The following is a 24,653-nucleotide window of genomic DNA, read 5'->3' on the forward strand; positions in this document are numbered from 1 at the left end:
TAATTGGATTATTTTTTTGCTATTGAGCTGTATGAGTTCTTTATATGTTTTGGATATTAACCCCTTATCAGATATGTGATTTGCAAATATTTTCTCCCATTCCATAAGTCGCCTTTCATTTTATTTATTGACGGTTTCCTTTGCTGTATGGAAGCTTTTTTTGTTTGATGTGGTCCCACTTGTTTGTTTTTGCTTTTGGTGCCTTTGTTTTGTGTGTCAAGACCAAAAAGTCATTGCCAAGGCTAATGTCAAGGAACTTACCTCCCTATGTTTTCTTCTAGATGTTTTATGGTTTCAAGTCTTGCATTAAATCTTTTGCATGTGGCTGTGCAGTTTTCCCAGCACTATTTATTAAAGAGACTAACCTTCCCTCATTGTATATTCTTGATTCCTTTGTTGTAAATTAATTGACCATATATGGATGAGTTTATTTCTGGGCTCTATTCTGTTATGTGTCTGTTTTTATGAAGATGAATTCTGTTTTGATTATTATAAACTTGTAATACAGTTTGACATTTAAACTTAAAAAGACTGCATTCTAGAGAAATGGACTTTTTTAAAAGAAAAAACTGGACAGCTCAGAAGTATATGAAGTAAAAAGTTAAAATCTGCATGTATATTCTTCCAGATATTATTGTTTCTTTCTCTCCTTTTCTCTCTATATCTGTATTTCAAAAATGTTATCATAACACATATTTCGTTTTGTAGATGGATTTTTATATTTAATAAATGGCAGACACCTTTTGATGTCACTAATATAAACCTAGTAATACTAACTATACTATTATATTTATATTACAATATGAGCACTACATGCTATCGTGTATTAATTCATTTAATCCTCCCAACAATCCTTTGAGGTGGATACATCTTTATTTTCCAGGTGAGAAAATGGAGGCATAGAGAGGGTAAATGAGTTGCCCAAGATTACACATCTATAAGTGCAAGATCTGGGGTTTGAACCCAGGCGGCCTCACTCCAAAGAGCATACTCTTAATCACCACACTACGTTCTGCCTCTCCGTTATCTTTATTAAAGCCACACTGTTGTGTGTGTGCAAATATCCTTAGTGAATCCCACTGACAGATATTTATGTTGTTCCCAAGTGCTTGATATATGTTTTTTTAAATTTATTTAGGCCACGCCAGGTCTTAGTTGCAGCATGCAGACTTCTTAGTTGCGGCATGCATGCAGGATCTAGTTCCCCGACCAGGGATTGAACCCGGACCCCCTGCATTGGGAGCACAGAGTCTCACCCACTGGACCAGCAGGGAAGTCCCCCAAATGCTTGATATTTAAAATCATATTGTGATATAAGTCATTTCAGCACACTTTTTCAAGCATTTCCTCAGTGTAGATTTCTAAGGGTGAAGTTGATGGGCTGAAGAGTTAGTGCATTGCATTTAAAAGTTTGCAGAAAGGCTGTGTCAATTTATAGAGCTGCCACACTGTAAGAGAGTATCCATTTCCCCATATACCTACCTGGTCAGCACTGTGTAGTATCATTCTTTCTCGTATTCCCAGTCTCTTATGTCTGACAATGTTGAATTTTACCTGAGCCCTTTTTTACACAGATAAGACTCATAGATGCCCCCCTTGTTTACCTATGACAAGGCCATTCTTAGCCTCATAAATGATTAACTGAACTTCCAGTCTCTACGAATCAATCAGAACAAAATGCTTGTTTTGTTCAAATGTTGGTTAAGATTCTGTCTTTCCCCCAGGTGCCTGAACTTTGGTCTATCCTCAGCCTTAACCAAGAAATGGCCAGCCCCTCCTTAACAGCTTCTCCTGAGAATAGACTGGCCTCAGGATAAAACACTCTGATCTTGTTGCTCCCTTTCATTCCAAGTCTGCACACCCAATTCTTCCTAGCCTAGTTCCCCCCTCCCCCCCACCCTCTATTAAAGGAAAAGCCTATTGCCTAACTCCTGAGACCTTTGCAGACCTTATGATCCAAGATCTCTCCTCATTGCAACTGTCCCTTTCCCTCCATTGCAATAACTTCCAAAGAAAGTCTCTTACTAAGTCCAGATTTGGTTTTTATTTGACAGGTCAAAACAGCAACAACAAAACAGCTTGTTTGATTTTGCTTTTCCTCCTGTACTTTTGTTCTCTTTTCGAGTACGATTATTGGCGATTTTGTTTTCTTTTCATGCAGTTTAAGAACCTCCCCAGACCTGCTCAGTCCCAGGTGATTTCCACCATCTGCCCCAGACACCCCGCCACCGGGACAGTCCAGCACCGCCGCGCCTCTCTGCCTTCCTGCCATGACTCTGGGCTTCTGCAGAGCCTCCACGATGCGACCCAAATGAGCCATGGCAACGTTAGCACACAATTCCAGCCCAATCCAATCCACAAAAGCTGAGGCTCCTACCCCCACCCTCCCCCTCAAACAATGTGCACTTCTAGGTTCCGGATCTGACTTTCTAGAAAACCTAGCTAACACAACCTGAAAATGTAGGGGAACTTGATGCCCCACGGGGTGATCTTTGAATCCCAAGAATCGACAGAAGGATTGGAAGTAAAAGTAAATACCTCTCCCTTCTCCCCTTTCCAACACACTCCTCCAAACTTTGTTCCAAGGCACAGTGGTTCTACAAGGCCTATCTGGAAGATACCCCAAGTCCCCTGTCCTATGGGACTAAGCCATGTTTACTTGGTGATGTGCCACTTTGTATCTGTTCTCCCTCCTTTCCTGCCTCGCTTCCCCTGTAATCTCATTCTTGCTGCCCTAGGATTACTGTAAAGTTTTAGTATGGGGTAGGGAAGGTGGGGAGTAAGGGCAATAGGAGAAATGTTTAAGGGTACAAACTTGCAACTAGTAGATAAATAAGTCCTAGAGATCAAATGCACAGTATATTGATTTTAGACAACAATCCTGTATTATAAACATCAAACTTGCTGCTAAATGATTAAAGACAATTTAGGCCATACAAACAAACTTTATTTAACACTTCACAATGTTCTCCTTTCAGAAAACTGCAAAATGGGATGGAAGACAGAAAACGTTACAGGTTAAACAGTAAAGAATAAGGAAGAGAAAAATATAAAATATCTGATTGGCTGGGGCCACATAGTTAATCTTGTTTGGAGTGAGAAGACCCAGAGTTGGTGGCTTGGCGTTTGGGGATTGGCTGACTGGATATACTGCTTTTCTGGTCAAGAGGAGCATTTACAGGGACGCGAAAGTTATCTAAGTTTTGGTTTGATGATGTGGCCCCCTGGGCTGTAGTGTCTCCATCTGGAGCCTAGAAATTTATCTCAGTACTGCTAAGAGACTAGATCTTAATTATTCCCACTGTAAAAAAGAAAGGGTGATCACATGACGTGATGGAGGTCTTAGCTAATGCTACGATGGCAATCATAGTGCCATAATAAACATATCAAATCAACATTTGTATACCTTAAACTTACGCAACGTTATATGTCAAACATATTTCAATTTAAAAAAAAAGCCTTAGTATGTGAAATTTTGCCTTAAGCTGTATTTTTTAGGAAACTTGGACTAAGACCCTTCTGTGAATTGTCTATGCTGAGCTTTTGCTTATTTTTCTAGTGTGATGTCTTAGGTTAGTTTTTCTAGATGCAGAAACTAAAGTGGGGAGCAAGAGAAGGTGAGAATAAAGTTCAGAAGAGAAGGGGAATAGGGAAAGGAGGTTGAGCCACGGGAAAAGCTAAGAATGTGGTCTCAGCTAGAGACCAGCTTCAGTCCATCCCACAGGGAAGTTCTAGAGCACAAGTTGCACCAGAGAATCTGTTCTTCCACAAGTCCAGGAGCTGAGGTCAGTCAGTCATTGACTAAGTCTATGGGGTCAGGGGATCTTGACTCCTGAGTAGGGCTGCTCACCTTGGGCCAAGGGTAACTCTCCAAAGAAGGTGGTTGTGATTTGTTCTTAGCAGGTACAGCAACTGTGGTTTGGTTCCAGTGGCAGTTAAAGGGAATTTGATTGGAGAATCAATAGCATCCTCTACATGAGATTTGTTTTTCTTATAAGTGATGAGGATGTGAACCATTTGTGTTAGAGCTTGCACATATTTTCTGTTCATTTGTCATTCTCTTTCATTTTGTTTATGATTTTAATAAAGAAATTATAAATTTTTGTGTGAAGATGAACAGAATATGCCACCCCAAAATATACTACTTTGACATAAAGATAGTTTTAAGCTGAAAACATTTGAGATTCAACAGATGCAAAAACAAAGAAAAAGAAAAAAAAAAAGTCTTCTCAAAGCTCCTCTTACCTGACAAAAAGTAGCAACTTCCAGGAAATTAGGCTGCTATAAAGTTCCTTTTCAGTGCAGATCTACTCCCAGAAGGGAGAACTCAAATAAAACCTACCTCCAATCCCTTCTCCAAGGGAGTTTTAGTTTTAAGACCATTCATGCCTGTATAGATGAACATTAACCCAAACTTAAACTTTTGTCCTGTTAATCTGTCTTTTGTTAGTTTAATTCACAAGCCCCAGGTACTGAACTTAAGAGGGTAGAGAAAAAATTTTTTTCTCCACTGCTACATGTATCAAAAATACAAATCATCCTATTCTGCTTTCCTTGCCTTTTTCACTCCAAGATGAAAATAGTCATCAAGGTATATGGAATATGACATAGACCATAAACTTGGATCTACACAAAGAAATGAAGAGATTCAGAAATGAAATGTATGAAGGGAAAATAAATTTTTTCCTCATTTTAAATTACTCTAAGATATGGACAACTATATCAAAAATAGTAAAATATATTTTATAGCATGTAAAAGTGAAATGTATGACAATAGCACAAGGAGAGGGAGGACTTAGGAATATACTGTTATAATGTCCTTAGAAATATATTACTTGAAGGTAGACTCAGATTAATTCTAAAAAGAGGTATAAAATATTTCTAAAAGAAGTATCAATATATATAATAAGTCAATAGAGGAGATAAAATAGAATCATTTAAAAATTCTTAATTAAACTCAGGGAAGGAAGAAAAAGGAGAATAAAGAAAGAATAAATGGAATAAATAAACATCAATTATCAGGATGGTAGATTTTAATTCAAGCATATCAAACGTATCATAGATTTAATTCAAGCGTACTTTAAATGTGAATGATCTGTACATATCAGTTAAGATCAAGTGGAATTTGAAATAAAAAATACATTTATATAGTACCAAAACAAATGAATAAATTACATATGACTTACAAAATATGTGCAGGCTTTGTATACTAAAAATTATAAAACACTGATTAAAAGTAAATAAAAGGGGACTTCCCTGGTGGCACAGTGGTTAAGAATCCGCCTGCCAATGCGGGGAACATGGGTTCGAGCCCTGGTCCGGGAAGATCCCACATGCCAGAGAGCAACTAAGCCCGTGCGCCACAACTACTGAGCCTGCGCTCTAGAGCCCACGAGCCACTACTACTGAGCTAGTGTGCCACAACTATTGAAGCCCGTGTGCCTAGAGCCCATGCTCCAAAACAAGAGAAGCCACCGCAATGTGAAACCCGCGCACCGCAATGAAGAGTAGCCCCTACTCGCTGCAACTAGAGAAAGCCCGCGCACAGCAACAAAGACCCAATGCAGCCAAAAAAAATAAATAAAATAAATAAATTTAAAATAATAATAATAAATAAATAAAAGAAAATCTAAGTAAATGCAGAGATATACTGTGTTCATGAATTGAAAGTCTCAGTTTTGTTAAGTTGTTAATTCTCCTGAACTGATTTTTGACAAGAGTGCAATAGTAACTCAATGGAGAAAGAATAGTCTTTTCTATAAATGGTGCTGGAATAATTAGACATCCATATGCAATAACAAGCAAAACTTTGATATATACCTCACATAAACATAAAAATTAACTCAGTATGTATTGTAGACCTAAATGTAAAGGGTGAAACTATAAAACTTTAAGAAAAAAATATAGGAGAAAATCTGTGTAACTCTGGGTTTGCTAATAAAAAGATTCAACACCAAAAGCAGGATCCACAAAAAGAAAAATTTGGCAAATTGGACTTTATCAAAATTAAAAATTTTGCTCTGTGAAAGACGCTGTAAGGAAAATAAAAAAGACAAACTACAAAATGGGAGAAACATTTGCAAATGACATATTTGATCAAGAACATATAAAGAACTCTTAAAACTCTACAACAGGGAGATAATCTAACGAAAAAATGGGCAAAAGATCTGAACAGACACTTCAGTAAAAAAGACATATGAATTTTAAATAGGCCTATAAAAATATGTCCAGCATCATTAAGAAAATGAAGTTAAAACCACAGTGAGATGCCTCTACACACCTATTAGAATAGATAAAATTAAAAGAGAAAATCTAACACTACCAAATGTTGACAAGGAATTAGAGCTACAGAAATCCTCATTCACTGCTGGTGGGAATGCAAAATGATACAGCCACTTTGGAAAACAATTTGCATTTTCTTATAAAACTAAACATATATGACCCAACACTCCCACTTCTAGATATTTACTTAAGTGAATTGAAAACTTATACTTGTATCAAAACCTGCATGCAAATATTTATAGAAGTTTTAATTGTAATAGCCAAAAATTGGAAACAACCGATAGGTGAAAGGCTAATGGGCATTACATCCTGACAATGGAATAATACTCAGCCATAGAAAAGACAAACTATTGATTCATAGAACAATGTGGATGTATCTTAAATGCATGCTGCTAAATGAAACAAGTCAAACCCAAAAGGTTACTCATTGCATGATTCAATTTTTATACCTTTCTGGAAAAGGCAAAAAGCTATAGGGAGAGAAAACATAAGTGGTTATCAAGGGTTGGGGGACAAATTGACTAAAAGTTACTGCAAAAGGGAACTTTTAGGGAGATTAAACTGCTCTGTATGGTATTGGGGTGATGGATACATGACTCCAGGGATTTGTCAAAAATCTATAGAGATATATACCAAAAAGAGTGAACTTTACTTAAATTAACAAAAAAAAAAATCAACCAGTATGTTTGGTGAGATCCAGATGGAATACAGGCACATAACAAATGAACCAAAGTGCAATACAAACATATAATATACATTCACTGAAGGGAGTGAGGAAAAAGAGCTGATCTTGGTAATTTTGGAAAACATTGTTTTGACTCGGTACCGTAAGGCTAAAGGCAAAAAGAATTGTCCTTACACACTGTTCTCAAGTTTTTCTCTCACAGGAGTATGAGTTAGCAGTTCTGAAACTACCTTACATTATACAAATAAGTAATTGATGACAGATACTGGGGCTGGGTTCCTTACTGTCAGAAGAGGAAGTTAACAATAAGGAAGCAGGGCTTCCCTGGTGGCGCAGCGGTTGAGAATCCGCCTGCCAATGCAGGGGACACGGGTTCAATCCCTGGTCCGGGAAGATCCCACATGCCACGGAGCAACTAAGCCCGTGAGCCACAACTACTGAGCCCGTACGCCTAGAGCCCGTGCACTGCAGCAAGAGAAGCCACCACAATGAGAAGCCCGCATGCAGCAACGAAGACCCAACAACAGCCAAAAATAAATAAATAAAATAAATAAATTTATATATATTAAAAAAACAACAATAAGGAAGCAGAGAAGGCTAGAATGAACCCTGTGATGCTGGATGAGAGTTGGAAATAACTGTATGAACTCATGTTTATTTATATATTCAATAAAGTCAGATAAACTTATAGATACATGTGCATACATGAGCTAATACACAGACATTTATTTCCTAGTCCTGTCCACTGAGAGGGCACAGAAGCAATGACACCCCAGTAGCAATAAGAAGGCTAGTGCCCAGATCTTGGTTTCTAAATACTATTTTCTGGTAGAAGGAACAATGACTTCACACCAAAATGACGGATTTTAGAGCTGGAACAAGGAAGATACAAGATAAGCCTGGAGCATCTTGTTATACTAACAAGTAAGGAAGTGCTAGGGGAAAAAAAAAAATGGGGCCTGTCAAAAGGACACAGGAACCAACCTGAAAAAACCTGAAATGGTGGAGAGGTAACTTAATTATAACCTAAAGAACAAAATAAAAATCCATAAATTCATAGTGATATAAATAAATGATTGAAGAAATAAATAAATTTGGGAGAAGTAACAAATATTCCTCATAGAAGAATTGAAGAAAATAGAAAATCACCTTTAGAACACAATAGTAATAACTGCGGTAGGCAGTATGGCAATACCAGAAGAGAATACAGGAAGGAAAAATTGAGGTTCAAAAGTGTAAAGAGCTAGATGAAACATTCACGGTCAGGATCTTTCTTTAGAAAAAGAAGGCAAAATTACAAAAACAAAATTAGTTATGTACATGAAGTTGAGAAAAGCAATCACAGCAGTTTCTTAGTTTCTGCCTAAGAAACTAGGTAGAGTGGAGCCTGAGAATTTTTCTTATTATCAAGCATCTGATGTGAGAGGTACTTTCCATAACTATCCACTTGAAAATTTTTTCTTTCCATAATAATAACTGTGGCCTCTGATGGTTTAGCCTCAAAGGATCTCTGTCCAAATATTTATTAGTTCTTGTGGTAGTTTCAACATATGTTCATAAATGTTTAATATTCCTCCCTTCTGGAGGTAGAACTCAATTCTCCTCCTCTTGATTGTGGACTGGACTTTGTGATTCTCTTCTAATGGGTATAGCATAGAAATGGAAAAATAGTAACTCAAAGACATCACCTTAACCAAGGTGTGAAGATTAACATCACCAGAAGACAGATCATTCTGATATCATGTATCCTCTGAAATGATATGTTGAGAACACTTCACCTCCCTGGTATTCTTTTCAAAAATCTGTAACTCAGTCTAAACGTGAAAACATCAGACAAACCTGAATTGAGGGACATTCTAACAAAATGCCTAACCAGTACTCTTAAAGTGTCAAGTTCATGACAGAAAAGGAAAGACAGAAAACTGTCACAGATTGGAGGAGACAAAGGAAACATGCTATGTAAATACAATGTGGGATTGGATCTTGGAATAGAAAATGGACATCAGTGGAAAACTAGGGAAATCCAAATCAATAGTTTAATTGAAACGACTATGCCAATGTTAATTTTTTAGCTTTGACAAATGCACCATGGTTATGTAAGATGTTAACACTGGGAGAATCTGCGTGAGGTGTATATGGGAACTCTGTACTATTTTTGCAACTCTTCTGTAAGTCTACAATTATTCTAAAATGGAGTTTACTTTAAAAATGAGAAGGAAGAAAGCGCATTCTAGTTAAAGGCAACTGATAGAGCAAAGCACAGAAATAAGGGAACCCCTGGTGTGGGTTTGGAGAGCTGGTGGGAAGGAATTGGGAGCAGAAAGAGATGGAGAAGTTCTTTAAGCTAGCATATTCCAAAGCATAAATTTTGGTGCAGGGAAAGGCAGAATCCAGATCACATAGGTCCTTTTATATAAGGTGACCATATAATGTATCATCTGAATTGGGACACTTTTGAGAAGGAAAGGGAGTGCTCAGAGACAGAAGCCTGGAAAAACCAGCCTAAACTGGGGCTGTCCTGGGCAAACTGGATGTATGATCACCCTATTTATATGCCATGATAAGGGGCTTGGATTTGATTTTCAGAGCATGTAGATACCATGTAGATCTCTACAGATAATAATAGATACCATGTAGATAATAGATACCATGTAGATAATAGATACCATGTAGATCTCTACAGCCATTAAGTATAAAAAAAAGTTCTATGGTCAAATACATTCAGAAAATACTGGGTTAAAGAAAGTTATACTTGTTTCTTTACCGAACCACTTCTCAGATCATTTAATTTATAAACATGCATCTCGAATCTTCAGGAAGGCATCGTAATAAGATTTTCAGACATTTCTCCATAGATGCCCTTCTATGATTCCTCCCCCTAATCTACACAACCTTTCACCCCTGACCAACCCCAGCACTTTTATTTTTAAGAAGTACATTTGGGGGCATGTGGCAATCATGGTGATGGCATGAAGCCTGGAGTGATGTTTTCAGATTTGCGCTTCAAATACTCAGTGGTGGCTTTGAAGATAATGACGTTGAGTAGAAATGGAGGTACAGATGCCAATGAGGAAGGTATTGTAGTGGACTGGGACACAGAGAGAAGAGGGCACACAACGATACTATGTAGGAGGTAAAATTAGAGATGAACATACCAATCGTCATGCTATGATGGTCCATGTAAGATTTCTGTGGGATTCCTATTAGCTCTATGTTTAAAAGTGAGAGCGGGCTTCCCTGGTGGTGCAGTGGTTAAGAATCTGCCTGCCAACGCAGGAGACACAGGTTTGAGCCCTGGTCTGGGAAGATCCCACATGCCGCGGAGCAACTAGGCCCGTGAGCCACAACTACTGAGCCTGCGCGTCTGGAGCCTGTGCTCCGCAACAAGAGAGACCGCGACGGTGAGAGGCCCGCGCACCGCGATGAAGAGTGGCCCCGCTCGCCTCAACTGGAGAAAGCCCTCGCACAGAAACGAAGACCCAACACAGCCAAAAATAAATATAAATAAATAAATAAATTTATAAAAAAAAAAAAGTGAGAGCAAAATCTGCTCTGTGCTTGGCATATAACTAGGGGCAGAGTGGTCTTAGAAAACAAGCAGACTGCAGAGGGAGATGAGAGGTGCTTAAAAACAAAGCACAATGGAACAAACTCTAGTTTATTAGACATTAATTTAAGCTGACTTTTTTGGGGGGGGTGGTGCCACGCTGCTCAATATGTGGAATCTTAGCACGTGGGATCTTAGTTCCCTGACCAGGGATCAAACTTGTGGCCCCCTGCAGTGGAAGCGTGGAGTCTTAACCACTGGACCGCCAGGGAAGTTCCTAAACTGCCTTTTAATCTAGCACAGATTTCTTAAAACAGCTTTGGTTTTCCCCTACATTATAATCAAAAACAAACTTTCACAGGTACACTTGTACCTCTCATTTATCAATAAATTCCTTGCCTTTTTGTATTTTCCTTTTTGTGTCTTTTACTTCTCTGGCTGTCCCACAAGATCACATGGTGGGCCTTTAAAAAAATATTTTAGTTCAGGGGCTATTATGTGAACAGCCAATTGTCTCCTATTTGCTAGAACTGCTATTCCAAACACTGGAGATACAGCAGTGAAGAGTTCCCTAGCCTACATGGCAGAGGTTATTTAGGTGGTATTTACATTAATAAGGACACAAGTATGAAGATAACAATTCCCACTCAAAGACTTACTTCTGATTGCCCTTCGAATTATTTCCAAGAAGACCCAAATTCCCCAAATTACTAGCTCTGAAAAATCCAAATCACAAGCCTTCAGACATAGGGAATTCTTGCAAGTATAAAGGATTTGTTTGGGGAGAAGTGAAATGATCACCTGTTAAATTGGCAGAATTTTTGATCCCTGCTGTGTTCAAGGCACCTGGCTAAGTTTCACTAAGAAGCAGGCTGATGCTCAGGTGGGATACCATAAATATCAGGAACTCTTCTGGAATTCATTTATCCTCTGTACCTCTAAATTTTGCAGGGCTACCTAAACTATACCTATTTTTTTTCACTTGAATACAAAGGATACAAAGGAGTGAAATCTTATTCCTAGTTTTCAAAAGACCTGGAAGAAATCCACTCATGTTTTGAAACATGAGAAATTGGAAGGAGCCCAGGAGGAGGATTCAGACAGCTGAGCTTTGGTCGTCATTCAGTCAGTAACTAGCAGGGTGACCTGAAGAGACCACCAAGCCTCCAGTTCTTCAACAGTGCTTCGTGATGTCCCCTCTCACAGCCCAGGGTTCTATCAAACATGATAGGATGTTTGGAAAGTGCAGCAGACACTACGTAAATGTAAATTCTTTGCGTGATAGTTCCTTGAATGACTGAAATGCCTCTTCCGAAATTTACCAACCACTTCCTAATTTCCAACTCCAATGCACAACTTTCGGTTCTTAATTTACTTGAACTTTCTGTGACATGTGCTATCATAGACCATTCCCTCTTTTTTGAAATGGTTTCCTTCATTCTCTACTACACCTTTTCCTGGTTTACTTCCTATCTCTCTGATTACTCCTTTTCAGGGTTTTTCTTCCTCTGCCCTCCCTTAAACACAGAAAGTCCACAACATCCCATCCTTAGAGTTAGTGAGCTAATCTCTTCCTGTAGCTCCAACCAGAACCCCATCCGGAACTCCAGATCACATTCTCAAGTACCTGTAGGACACTGGACATCTCAAACTGAGTCTCACTTCCCCAAAATCTTCAACACAACACGTCCCAAGCTAAACTTACTGTCACTTTGCTCCCTCATTTCACCACCTCCATCCTCAAACTGCAATTGCTTTATCAGCAATCTTAGATCTCAGCTACATCATGTTCTGCTCAGTTTTGTGTCTTAAAAAGAGGAGTCATCTCTTTCATTCTCCATATCTAATTGATTTCCAAGTCTTCTTAAATATTTCTCAAAGCAGTCCTCACCTCCTGTTCTCCAATGTATTTGCCTTACTACAGTCCTTCAATATCTCTGATATTGGGGAGATTCTTAGTTGGGGGATGCTACCATTGCAACAGCCTCCTAAGTGGTCAAAACTCTCTCTCTCACTTTTATTTCCCTTTATTTCCCCCCGTTCTCCAAAGGTTTCTTCAGAGCATGGAATTATGAGCACATCACACCTTTGCTTTCATAGTTTAACTCCTATTAGATATTCATTTAACATGATATAGAGGCTTTTCATTATATAAACTCCACTTGACTTTCTAGTCTCATGCCCCTCCATTCCACCCACTCTGCTTTAGTCTAATGAAAATTATAAGAGATCCCGGAGAGTTTGCACTTGCCTGTGATTTTATGAAGTTTTATGTGTTCTTCCTTTTGGTTGGAATGTCCTTTCGCATCTTGTCTTCCCAGTGAAGTCTTACACATTTTTCAGGATTCTATTAACACTTCCCTTTTGGAATGGTCCCTGACCCCACAGTAAGTCGTCCTCATCTCTGGGCTCCCTCTGTGCTGTGTACAAATCTTTATCACAGCATCTCTTGCAGTGTTCTGGGAAGGATCTCACTCCTTGAGCAACCTGAGGGAAAATACTGTATCCTACTCATCTTGATATCTGCAGTGCCTGCCACAGTCCCTGGCACATGGCAGATTCCCAATGAACATGTGCTGAGTGAATTATATGGTAGGAAGAAATCAAGATTCTGAATTAGGTCATCTGGATCTGTGCTTCTCATAATTATTTGTGTGATTTTTTTTTTTTTAACTTTTGGGTTTATTTATTTATTTATGGCTGTGTTGGGTCTTCGTTTCTGTGCGAGGGCTTTCTCTAGTTGTGGCAAGCGGGGGCCACTCTTCAACACGGTGCGTGGGCCTCTCATTATCGCGGCCTCTCTTGTTGCGGAGCACAGGCTCCAGACGCGCAGGCTCAGTAATTGTGGCTCACGGGCCTAGTTGCTCCGCGGCATGTGGGATCCTCCCAGACCAGGGCTCGAACCCGTGTCCCCTGCATTGGCAGGCAGATTCTCAACCACTGTGCCACCAGGGAAGCCCTATTTGTGTGATTTTGATGACATTTCTTTGGGTTTCAGATTTTTTTCATCTGTGAAATGAGGAATTAGAGGTAGCTTTTCTGGTAGGCTTTCTCCAGCTTTAATACTCTATGGCTGAAACTATCGCCTATTACAAAGGCTGAAATACGTATTTTATTTGATCACAGAATGTTTTATAAAAACTTATGGGGCTTCCCTGGTGGCGCAGTGGTTGAGAATCCGCCTGCTAATGCAGGGGACACGGGTTCAAGCCCTGGTCTGGGAAGATCCCACATGCCGCGGAGCAACTAGGCCCGTGAGCCACAACTACTGAGCCTGCGCGTCTGGAGCCTGTGCTCCGCAACAAGAGAGGCCACGATAGTGAGAGGCCCGCGCACCGCGATGAAGAGTGGCCCCCGCTTGCCGCAACTAGAGAAAGCCCTCGCACAGAAACGAAGACCCAACACAGCCAAAAATAAATAAATTAATTAAAAAAAAAAAAAAACTTATGGATACTGAAAAAAAGATTTTTCACATAAAAATTAGAATTTACACTGTATCTTGACAAAACATAACTTGATTACATTGGGCCAATATTCCTAAAAGTCTACAATCGGCTCTAGCTGAATCATGCTGTCCCTTTCGATGGGGTGTGTGCCTTCTGTTTGGCCAGCCTGCCCATCTCTCTCTTGCCCTCTCTTCACAGAGGCAGAGTATAAGTTGCTGCTTATTACCACACTTATACCACAGTTTTCTTCTGGAAAAAATGAGAAACAGAAAAATTTTCTTGTTCCCATTTCTCTTAAAAATAGAAGAAAAAAAAGAAGTAGAAAAATGAAAAATAAACGGAGAGCCTCTTATGTTTCTTATCGTTGGTTGACCTCACTCACTTATGCACATATGTATGTATAATTCCAAACAACCTAGAATTTGCTCACGTGGTACCAATCCAAAATATTCTGGTTTTAGTTTTTTTTCCACCTTAGTCCATCTGGACTTTTGATGCCCTGATGATCCTTTCAGAAAATATTATTGCCTTAATACAAAGGCCTAATTAATTAATTTGTTCTTTCTCTCACCTGAAGCATCTGATGCTTTTTATCTAACAATTACCTTATGTTTGAATATTTATCATGAGAACATTCTCTGCTCTTTTCAAATCCTGTTGAAACTACTTCCTGCCCTTCAAGGATGCTTCGAACGACTTGAATGTGCTACGAAAACTTGGTTACTAAGTGAGCACGCGGAAATGACTCCACTCATTGTTCCTGCTACAACTGCGTATTTGCGTTCGCATTTTTTAATGGACTTGGGAATATGTTCTACTGCGGTTAAGGGTTAGGAAACAAGACAGGCGTGAGTTGATGGGGCGGGCTGAAGACACGAGTCTAGGGAGGCCGGCATCACCTGATAAAGAAAACAGCTGCTCTCCATTCCCTCCTGTTGTTTTTTACACGCAGGATAAGGCGTTCACCATCTACACGTCAGGCCTCAAAACGTACCTCCCTTGCAGTTTTGCTGGAACCCCTATTACTTAGCGTAGAACCAGAGGGGGCGGGGAAGGGCCGCTGTCACTCAACCCCGCTGGCCAATAAGAGGGGGGCTATCCCCGCCTCCTTCCCAGGGAGGGATTGAGAGCATGCGCAGTGGGCGTTCCAGCGCCGCCACCCATCAGCTGAGGCTCGTAGCTGGCGGCCCTGGGGCCCTTGGGTGGCCGGGGCCGAAGAACGAGAAGGAAGCCGAGGAGGTCGGGGTAAGAGGAGCCTCTGGAGGGGGTGTCCCTGGCTGGGCGCCCCGAAAGCGCGTGTCTCCGTGGCTGCCGCGCCACCTTGTGTGAGCGCGCTGTTAGGTGGCCGCCGCCCTGCGCTTCGCTGCAGGCTTTCGGGAGTCGGAGGGCCGGCGCTGCCTCAGCGCCGGGAGCGCGCTCCTCCCCACGCCCCCCGGGCCGGCGCGGGTGCGCGGTGCGGTCCGGCTGGTGCCGCCGGCCCAGTCAGCCCGGCCCGCCCTGCGCCGGCTGCGCCGCAGCCTCGCCGCCTCCCCCGGCCGCCCCGGCCGCGCTCGCTCAGGCGCACCGGCGGGCTGAGCGCTCCGGGGCGGGGCTGGAGCCCGAGCCGCTCCGGCCCAGCTCAGGAAAACAGCTTCTGCCTCAGGCTGGGCACGAATTGACCTCTTCCTCTTTTTAACGCACGGATTTAGAAAACGCGCTTTAAAGTTCTCCTCCCGAATATAGAAGAACTGAAGATATATATTTCTATAGTAGAGGAACCGTACACGTTTATTCGGAGGCTCATCGTAGTTGGTTTTGTTTGGCCTGGAGACTTTGACACACTACCTTTCTTTGATCTTTTCAGTACCTGTCCTTAGTTGGTTTGCATAAAGCCCTTTATAGATACATAAAATATTCCAAGATGCCTCCCCACCTCACCCCACCCCTCTTGTTTTTTAGGTTGTTACTTTCTTTAAATTCAGACAAAAAGAAAAAAAAAATGCCTTTCCCGTCAAATGCTATATATTTTTTTACTCTAAAGTTTCTTACATTTGCTTGGTTCTTATAGACATACATTAATTTTTGTTTAATTCAGATCAACAGATTCTGACCATAATTATATATAATTTAAAGCTTGTTCGGGTTCTGGAAGAAAAGGAAATGATTTTGAAATGCTGTGCTGTTTAGTAATATTGGAGGTGGACGTTTCTTCTGGGGTTGGCCTGATCATCCCTCCAGGGCAGAGACTGATAGTAGTGTTCAGCTGTGTCTTGTGATGTGGACAGGCCTCTGCTTTGCAGGCCACTTTGAGAAGGTTGTCTCAGACTTGTGACTAGTTAAGAATTATGCTCTAGTTTCGGAGTTAATATTGATACCATGTGAGCTCATTAACATCTACATTTTTCTTCAGATATTTTACTTCTGCTGCTCCCCATCTCAAAGTCAATCTTAATTTTGGTTATGATCTCAAACTTTAGCCAGGTGCTGCTGGGTGAGAAATTGTATAAAACACCTGCAGTAAGTCTGAATAAGATTTGCCATAATTCTATTTAATTTGAAAGTTTAGTGTGTGTGAAAGGGTGAAAAATAATTCTCAGTATTGTGGACTAAACCCAAATGGTATGATAGTTTAATGGATGGAGGAGCTGAGCTAATGAATGCAGTTAATGTAGTTTATGTAGAGAATGCTCACGTCTGTTAGGAGAGTGATCACCCTCACATTCGTGGAACATCTTCTATGTCCCCGGCACTGTGGATTCTACAAGAAGATAGCCTTAGATTAATCTCCAAAATATATAAACAGCTCATGAAGCTCAATATTAAAAAAAACAAACAACCCAATCAAAAAATGGGCAGAAGACCTAAATAGACCTTTCTCCAAAGAAGACATACAGTTGGCCAAGAGGCACATGAAAAGCTGCTCAACATTACTAATCATTAGAGAGATGCGAATCAAAACTACAGTGAGGTATTACCTCACACCGGTTAGAATGGGCATCGTGAGAAAATCTACAAACAGTAAATGCTGGAGAGGGTGTGGAGAAAAGGGAACCCTCTTGCACTGTTGGTGGGAATGTAAATTGATACAGTCACTATGGAGAACAGTATGGAGGTTCCTTAAAAAATTAAAAATAGAATTATCATATGACCCAGCAATCCCACTACTGGGCATATATCCAGAGAAAACCATAATTCAAAAGACATATGCACCCCAATGTTCATTGCAGCACTATTTACAATAGCCAGGTCATGGAAGCAACCTAAATGCCCATCGACAGACGAATGGATAAAGAAGATGTGGTGCATATATACAATGGAATATTACTCAGCCATAAAAAGGAACGAAATTAGGTTATTTGTAGAGATGTGGATGGACTTAGAGACTGTCATACAGAGTGAAGTAAGTCAGAAAGAGAAAAACAAATATCATATATTAACACATATATGTGGAGTCTAGAAAAATGGTACAGATGAACTGGTTTGCAAGGCAGAAATAGAGACACAGATGTAGAGAACAAACATATGGACACCAAGGAGGAAAGCAGGGGTGGTGATGGTGGTGGTGGGATGAATTGGAAGATTGGGATTGACATATATACACTAATATGTATAAAATAGATAACTAATAAGAACCTGGTGTATAAAAAAAAAGATAACATTCAAAAAAAAAAAAAAGAAGATAGCCTTGTCTCTCTCATGTTTATGTTCCAGAGATAGGGATAGATAATAAATGATATACTAACTAGATAATTTTAAATGGTGATTAGTACTATGATGCAGTAGGTTAGATCAGCAGAGTGACAGAGTGGTGACTTCTCACTTCAAATCAAAGTGAATATGGAATGCTTCTCTAGCACGTGATGAGACTTTGCTGGGAAGAGGAGCAAGTCACATGGATATCATGGGAAGAGCCCTTCAGGGAGAGGAAATGGCACCAAGCAATAGTCCAAGGCAGCGATAAGCCTGGGACATCCTGGATCTGAAAGAAGGCCCTGGAGTTCACTGTCTTAGAAATGGTAATATTTACCCTCAGACTGGGTGTGTGTTCTTAGGAAATAGGTACATTTATTCATTCTACAAATATTTATTAAGCACCTATTGTATATCCAGATACTGAGAGTAGAGCAGTCCACAAAATAGACCAAAAAAAAAAAAAACAAAACCAAAACTGAAAACAAAAAACCTGCCCTTCAGGGAACTTACCATTTTGGAGCACAGGGTGGAGGGAAGTCCTGTGCTTTATACTGGTGCTCACCATTAAGAAAGTGGAACTGACTATTTCTGTTGCTTTATCCGCACAGGATTTATAGAGCATGAGATTTATGTTAATGGGAATCTTAAGGATTCTACACTGTGTCCAGTAGTTAACTAGGGGTAATGTTTGACACTCAAGATTTCTTTTTAAAATTCCCTTTGTTCTTTTATCTGTGCTCTTTAGAAACAGTCTTGAGAAGATTCTCAGTATGAGTATTGCACCTTGATCCTCTCTTCCCGTCTTTCTCTTTATAGTGTTTATATATCCTCATAGCAAGCTAATTATTGAGATTTTTGGTGAGCACTGTTCAATAGAACTTTCTGCTGTGATGGAAATGTTCCATACGTGAGCTATCCAAGCCAGTGGCCACACGTGTGATATCTGAACACTTGATAGTGCAGGTATAGATAATGAGTTACTGTTATTCTGAGCAATACAACTAGGAATTCTGAATGGGCTTTCAAAAGTATACAGCAAAAGTACTTTAGTGCATCTTAGCTCTGGGCTAGGTGCTGGAGACTGATGTGGAAAGCAGACATCAGAATAACTTGGTTGATGTAGCCTGTGTGCAAAGATCGTACACTGTTAAGTCAGTTTATAGTTAGCTGTCTATCTCTCTGTTTATATACATATATTTTAAAGTATAGTCAGTTATTTGGATCCTTTATTTCTCATGTCTCATCATCAGGAGAGCCAACCACTGTTGTCTTTTAGGTATCACTGTTAACAGAATAAGAGAGAAGAGGTGTAAGCTATTCGGCAGTGTTACCTTGATCCTTGCATGTAGTTATCCCAAGCCTATTTCCTCATCTTCCTTGTGGGTTTAGCAAAACTTCATACAGGGTCTGCAGAAAGGTGATAAATTTGGTTTTTCTAAATTGAGTGGGCTCACCTGTCCTTAATTTTGTTATACAGGGAAGCAACAATATGGTTTTGTGTTTTCAAAACATAGACTCTAAGATTTAGTGTCAAATTTTAGCTTTCTTGCATTAAACATGTTGCTTATTCTCATTATGCCTCAGTTTCTTCATTTGAAAAATCATGATTATTGTTGTACCTACCTCATAAGCTTGGTGGAAGAATCAACTAAGAAAATACATGTGAAAGTCCTGAACACAATGCTTAGGAAATAATAAGTTAGCTATAGTTAATCTTGTTGAATTTTTCTTTCTTTTCCATCATTCACAATTTCTTTTCATTCTTTGCTCAGCACTGAGCTGAGGGAATCACCATTGCACCCCTTCTCTAAGGAAATGCCAACCAGTCCAACAGTGGCAGCTCTTTGGATGAATGAAGCTTAGTTATCTCACCAGCAGGAACTTTTCTCAAATTTAGGCGCTTGAGTAAAGGGATGAGGAAAACTGGTAGTATGTAGCTGATTGGTTGATTCTCTAAAGACGGGAAAAGGAGACCATAAAAGAAAACAGGAGAAGGTTTAGGCCAGACTTGTTGAGTGTTGAGGGTTGAGGGAAATGCTACAATACTAAGTGGCAATCAACAGGACTGATTATACTCCCTCTTTGGGGGAGAGAGCAGGCCTCAGCTAATCGTGTGGTTGTGTGGTCCTGATGCAAGTGATCTGATCTGTTGATGCTGGTCCTGTAGATGCAAGTGTGGATCTTTACCTTTCTTCTGTATAGAGTGGGAAAGTTCTTGGTCCCTGGATGTGCAGTATCTTATTTGGATCCTGGCAGCAGGCCCAAATGCCAAGTGTCTTCCCCAAAGTAGAGATTTCCTGTTGCCAGTTCCACTGGCAGCTAAAAAGGCAGTTGGCGAGTTCCTATAGCTTCAAAGGCATATAGACACTAAAGAGAGTTAAGAGTGTGACTCGGAGACGTGGATGTGAGATTCATTTGTGTGTAGGTGTATTTGTGTATGTAGATGGAAGAACACCCCTAAGAGAGTACATAAATAAGAAAGAGGAACACTTTCTCATACAGTGTGTTTGTGTGAGCTAGATTTCAACCCTAGTAGGATCGTCAGATTTGTACTTGTAAACTCCCAGATCGACAATTTGGAAAGTGTAAGTCAGTAACTTTAAAACTGCAATTATGTGACTTTTCTTTTATGTTATTTAGGTGACTGCTTAGAAAACTGCACAGCCCACCAACAGCTGATGAAATTAGGGAACAAGCAAATCAACTATGTCTTACACTCCAGGAATTGGTGGTGACCCCGCCCAGCTGGCCCAGCTTATCTCTTCCAACATCCAGAAGATCACACAATGTTGTGAGTTGAGTTTTTAAATTGACTTCATTGTTTGTTTTCAGTTCTTCTTTGAAACTTGGTGGAGATTCAAAAAAGGACAATTAGTGTTCCTCCAAGAGCAGATTTTAAAAGGCTAGACCTCTTTAGAGTAAAGATAAGGAGTAATTATATTAGAAGAGATAACACTTAACTGCATTTTTCTGTAGAGTGTAAGGCACCTGGTAAACATTCATTAATGAAAGAAAGATTTAAAAGGATAGATACTTAGGTTTGCATTAAAACTATCTGGTTCTAGATGAGATAAATGAGATCTGATGAAATCTCATAGGTTTGGCACTGGGAAGCACTGTCAAGCACTATCAGTACTCCTCAGAATATATATATGAAATTTTAAAAAAATCTCTGTAGCAGATTTGAACCTATAGAGTTTTTTAGTTTTTCTTTCTGAATCACAGCTAATCATATACCTAGATTATTCCGGTCATTTTGCGATCAGTATTTTGGCCCTCTGGGCATGCCTGAACTCTTTCAGAGTGTGTTAATATGTATAGTTTTATTCTTCAGCCTACCTCATTAAGGCTACTCTCTTTACCAGAATGCTAACACACTGTGGAACATCTGAAATGTTTTCAGATGACCAACTGTGTTTCTTTAATCATTAACTTCCCAACAGTTATTACTCTGCCTGAATGACTGAAATGAGATATCAGTGTGTTTTGGAGGCAGAGGGAGTAAAACTAGATTATAGATAGTTCTAAGAAAGTGCTGCCCTGCACAGCAGTGTAGGATAACCCTTATCCTGATTTGGGGCAGCTCCTGTTTTCTTTGGCTGTCCTTGGAGGAGCAAGGAGGGGGATAGCGTAGAGGTATCACTTTGTCCCCAGTAGGGTCTAAAGGATTGGTACGTCAAGGATTGTTCCAGTTTGTCCTGGGGCACCAGCGTAGGCTGGCTCCACCTTTCTCTTCCGGCTTCAGATCTGTTCCCATGGTAGCCAAAAGGGCCTCTCCTTTTTGTGGCTCCCTTGCTGCTGATTAGAAATAGTGCTAGTCTGCCTCAGGCTACTTGTGTGAAAATTGTAATTTTAATTTGCACGTGTGGAAAATCAGGACCTTTATCCAAGAAAGGAGGGCAGGAGGTCTTTTTCTGTAGGATAGGGCAGGTATCCTGTGTTTGGGAAAGCTAAACGGTGTCAGGAATTCTGGGAAGAAGATGAGGAATGACTGTAGTGCATGGAGATTACAGAAGCCGTGTGCAGTTAGTGGTGTGAAAGATACATGGATTGGAGATGGTGTGTGAGCTTGAACTGGAAGGAAGGAAACGTTAACTTCAGTCAGGTCACGCTCTCTCAGAAAGAGATCAGTTCATGAGACCAGCCAGATGATATGAGGTAGATTGGACCACAGTTGCATATTCATGGCGTGGTTGATAGCTAAGTGTGTGACTACATCCTGGTTTGGGGCAGTCTTGGAGTACATGGGAGGGTGATGATAAGACCCGAAACTCTTGTTTTTAACAGCCTTGTGAAGAGCTGTTAAGGAGACTGGGACTGTCAACTCTGAGAAGGTACAATCACCACCTTCGGATATTTGAAGAACTGTCTTGTCTAAACACAAGAAATGTACTCTACTTGATCATAGAGGCCTCCACAGATGAACAGAAGCCACAGCTTGAGAAAGGAATAAGGGCTTTTGAATAATCCTAGTTGTTGAGGGATAGAATTGTCTACCTCAGGAGCAGTGCGGTCCCTGTTACTAAGTGAGCAGCATATGGTGGTGAGATATTTCTCAGGTCTGTAATTAAGACGCTGGAATAATGGTTAAACAAATGACTTTTCATTTTTATGTTAAGTCTTTATTCATTCAGCAAATAATTTATAGAACACCGACTGTTTGCTAGTCACTGTTTCAGACCCTGGGAATCGAGCAGTAAACAAGATCCACAAGGTCCTGTTCGCCTGTAGTTTCCAGTGTGAGGAGAAACTGATGGTTTAAAAATTGAATGAACAGCATAATTCCCTATGAAGGAAAAAAAATGAGAGTGATGTGATGAGAGCAAGTGATGAGGGAAAAGCTGCCTTAGCTTAGGTGGTTCTCTGAATGTGGAAGAGAAGGGGCTGGTAGTGAGAAAATACTGGGAAAGAGCATTTATATGGAGGCCACAGCTGGTATTCTTAAAAAGCAGTCCAGAGCTTAGGGTGTTCAGAAAATAGGAAAAAAAGGAAAAATCCATTGTGGCCGAAGCACAGCACTTGAGGCAAGAGTGGCAGGAGATGAAGTCAGAGAGGAGGCCAATCAGGTCACCTAAAACCTTGGAGGCCATGTGGAGCTTAAATTTCGTTCTAAGAGGCAGGGAAGAGACACAATCAGATCTGCACTTTGAAAAGATTACTTTGGCTGCTGCTTAGAAAATAGACTTTGAAGAAATAGAAGGAGAACACAAAGGCCATGGCAGGGCTCTGATGAGAGAGATGTTGGCTTGCACGAGGGTGGTAGCAAGGGAGATGGAGAGAAGTGATGGATGTACTGTGGAGGTACAGACAGCAGGACTTGCTGATGCATGGGGGTGAGAGGGAGAGGGGAGACCAGGATGACTTCATGGTTTTTGCTTTGAGCAACCAAGTGGATGGTGGTGAGTGTGTACTAAGATGGGAAGAACTATAGTTCAGGAGATGTGGGGAGAGTTTTGTTTTGGCCAAGTAAATTTTGAGGCGTCTTTTAAACATCTAAGCGGAGATGTCAAACATCTAGTTTAGATATATGAATTTGGAGATCAGAGTGTCATCAGAATATAAATGGTATTTAAAACCATAGGTCTAAAATAATCACAGAGGAGTGAGTAGAGTTCAGAGAAGAGTGTTGGAGCATTTAAAAAAATGTAGAAGTCAGGAAAGCAGGGAGAAAGCACCATAGTCAGGGAAGGAGTGACCAGTGAGGTAAGAAGAAAATCAGGCTCTGCTGGGTTTCCAGAAATTCAAAGAGTGTTTCAAGAATGAGTGAGGCATCATGTGTCTAATGCTGCCAACAGACTGAATGAGATGAAAGCAGAGAATGGGATCTGGCAAACTGGTGTCTTTGAAAGAGTAAATCCCTGGATATATTCCAGGGATGCAAAGCTGGTTCAACGACCACAAATCAGGCCATGTGATATACATACACCACATTAACAAAATGAAGGATAAAAATCATATGATCATTTCAATAGACACAAAAAAACATTTGGCAAAATTTAACATTCATTTATGATAAAAATTCTCAACAAAATGGGTATAGAGGGAACATACTTCAACATAATAACAGCCATATGTGACGGGCCTGCAACTAATATCATATTCAGTGGTGAAACGCTAAAAGCTTTTCCTCTAAGATCAGGAACAAGATAAGGACGCCCATTATTGCCACTTTCGTTCAGAAATATTGGAAGTCCTAGACAGAGCATTTAGGCAAGAAAAATAAATAAAAGGCATCCAAACTGGAAAGGAAGAAGTAAAACTGTCACTATTGGTAGAGGACATGATGTTATATGGAAAACCTTGAAGACTCCATCAAAAAACTGGTAGAACTAATAAACAGATTTAGTAATGTTGCAGGTTACAAAATCAGTACTCAAAATCTGTTGTGTTTCTGTACACTAATAACAAACTATCAGAAAGAGAAATTAAGAAAATCCCATTTATAATTGTATCAGAAAGGAATAAATTTAACCAAGGTTGTATACTGAAAACTATCAGACATTAAGGAAAGAAATTGAAGGAGACACAAATAAATGAAAAGATATTCCATGCTCATGGATCAGAAGAATTAATATTATGTCCATACTACCCACAGCAATTTACAAATTCAGTGCAATCCCTATCAAAATTACAGTGGTATTTTTCACAGAATAAACAGTCTTAAGATTTGTATGGAACTGCAAAAGACCCTGAATAGCCAAAGCAATCTTGAGGAAAAAGAACAAAGCTGGAGTCATCACCCTCTCTGTTTTTAAAGTCTGTTACAAAGCTATAGCAATTAAAATAGTATGGTATTGGCATTAAAGACAGACACATAGATTGATGAAACAAAATAGAGAGCCCAGAAATAAACCCATGTATATAACATCAGTTAATTTACAGCAAAGCCAAGAATATACAATAGAAAAAGGACAGTCTCTTCAATAAATCGTGTTGGGAAAACTGGACAGCCACATGGAAAAGAATGAAACGGGACCACTGTCTTACACTATACACAAAATTAACTCAAAATGGATTAGAC

At 40.1% G+C, this 24,653-nt stretch overlaps 1 protein-coding gene across 2 annotated transcripts in view; it reads left to right on the forward strand.

Annotated features, from left to right (window-relative positions):
- Positions 1-15,109: 15,109 nt before the first annotated feature.
- Positions 15,110-24,653, forward strand: part of STX7 (syntaxin 7) — a 48,853-nt gene continuing 39,309 nt past the window's right edge. For both annotated transcript variants that reach the window (XM_061206888.1, XM_061206889.1), the window contains exons 1-2: positions 15,110-15,205; positions 20,273-20,423. In XM_061206888.1, coding sequence (XP_061062871.1) covers positions 20,339-20,423 — 85 coding nt within the window. In that variant the 5' untranslated portion in view covers positions 15,110-15,205; positions 20,273-20,338. The remainder of the gene's footprint in view (positions 15,206-20,272; positions 20,424-24,653) is intronic.

Source organism: Eubalaena glacialis, chromosome 12, assembly GCF_028564815.1.
Source record: "Eubalaena glacialis isolate mEubGla1 chromosome 12, mEubGla1.1.hap2.+ XY, whole genome shotgun sequence".
Taxonomy (NCBI): Eukaryota; Metazoa; Chordata; class Mammalia; order Artiodactyla; family Balaenidae; genus Eubalaena; species Eubalaena glacialis.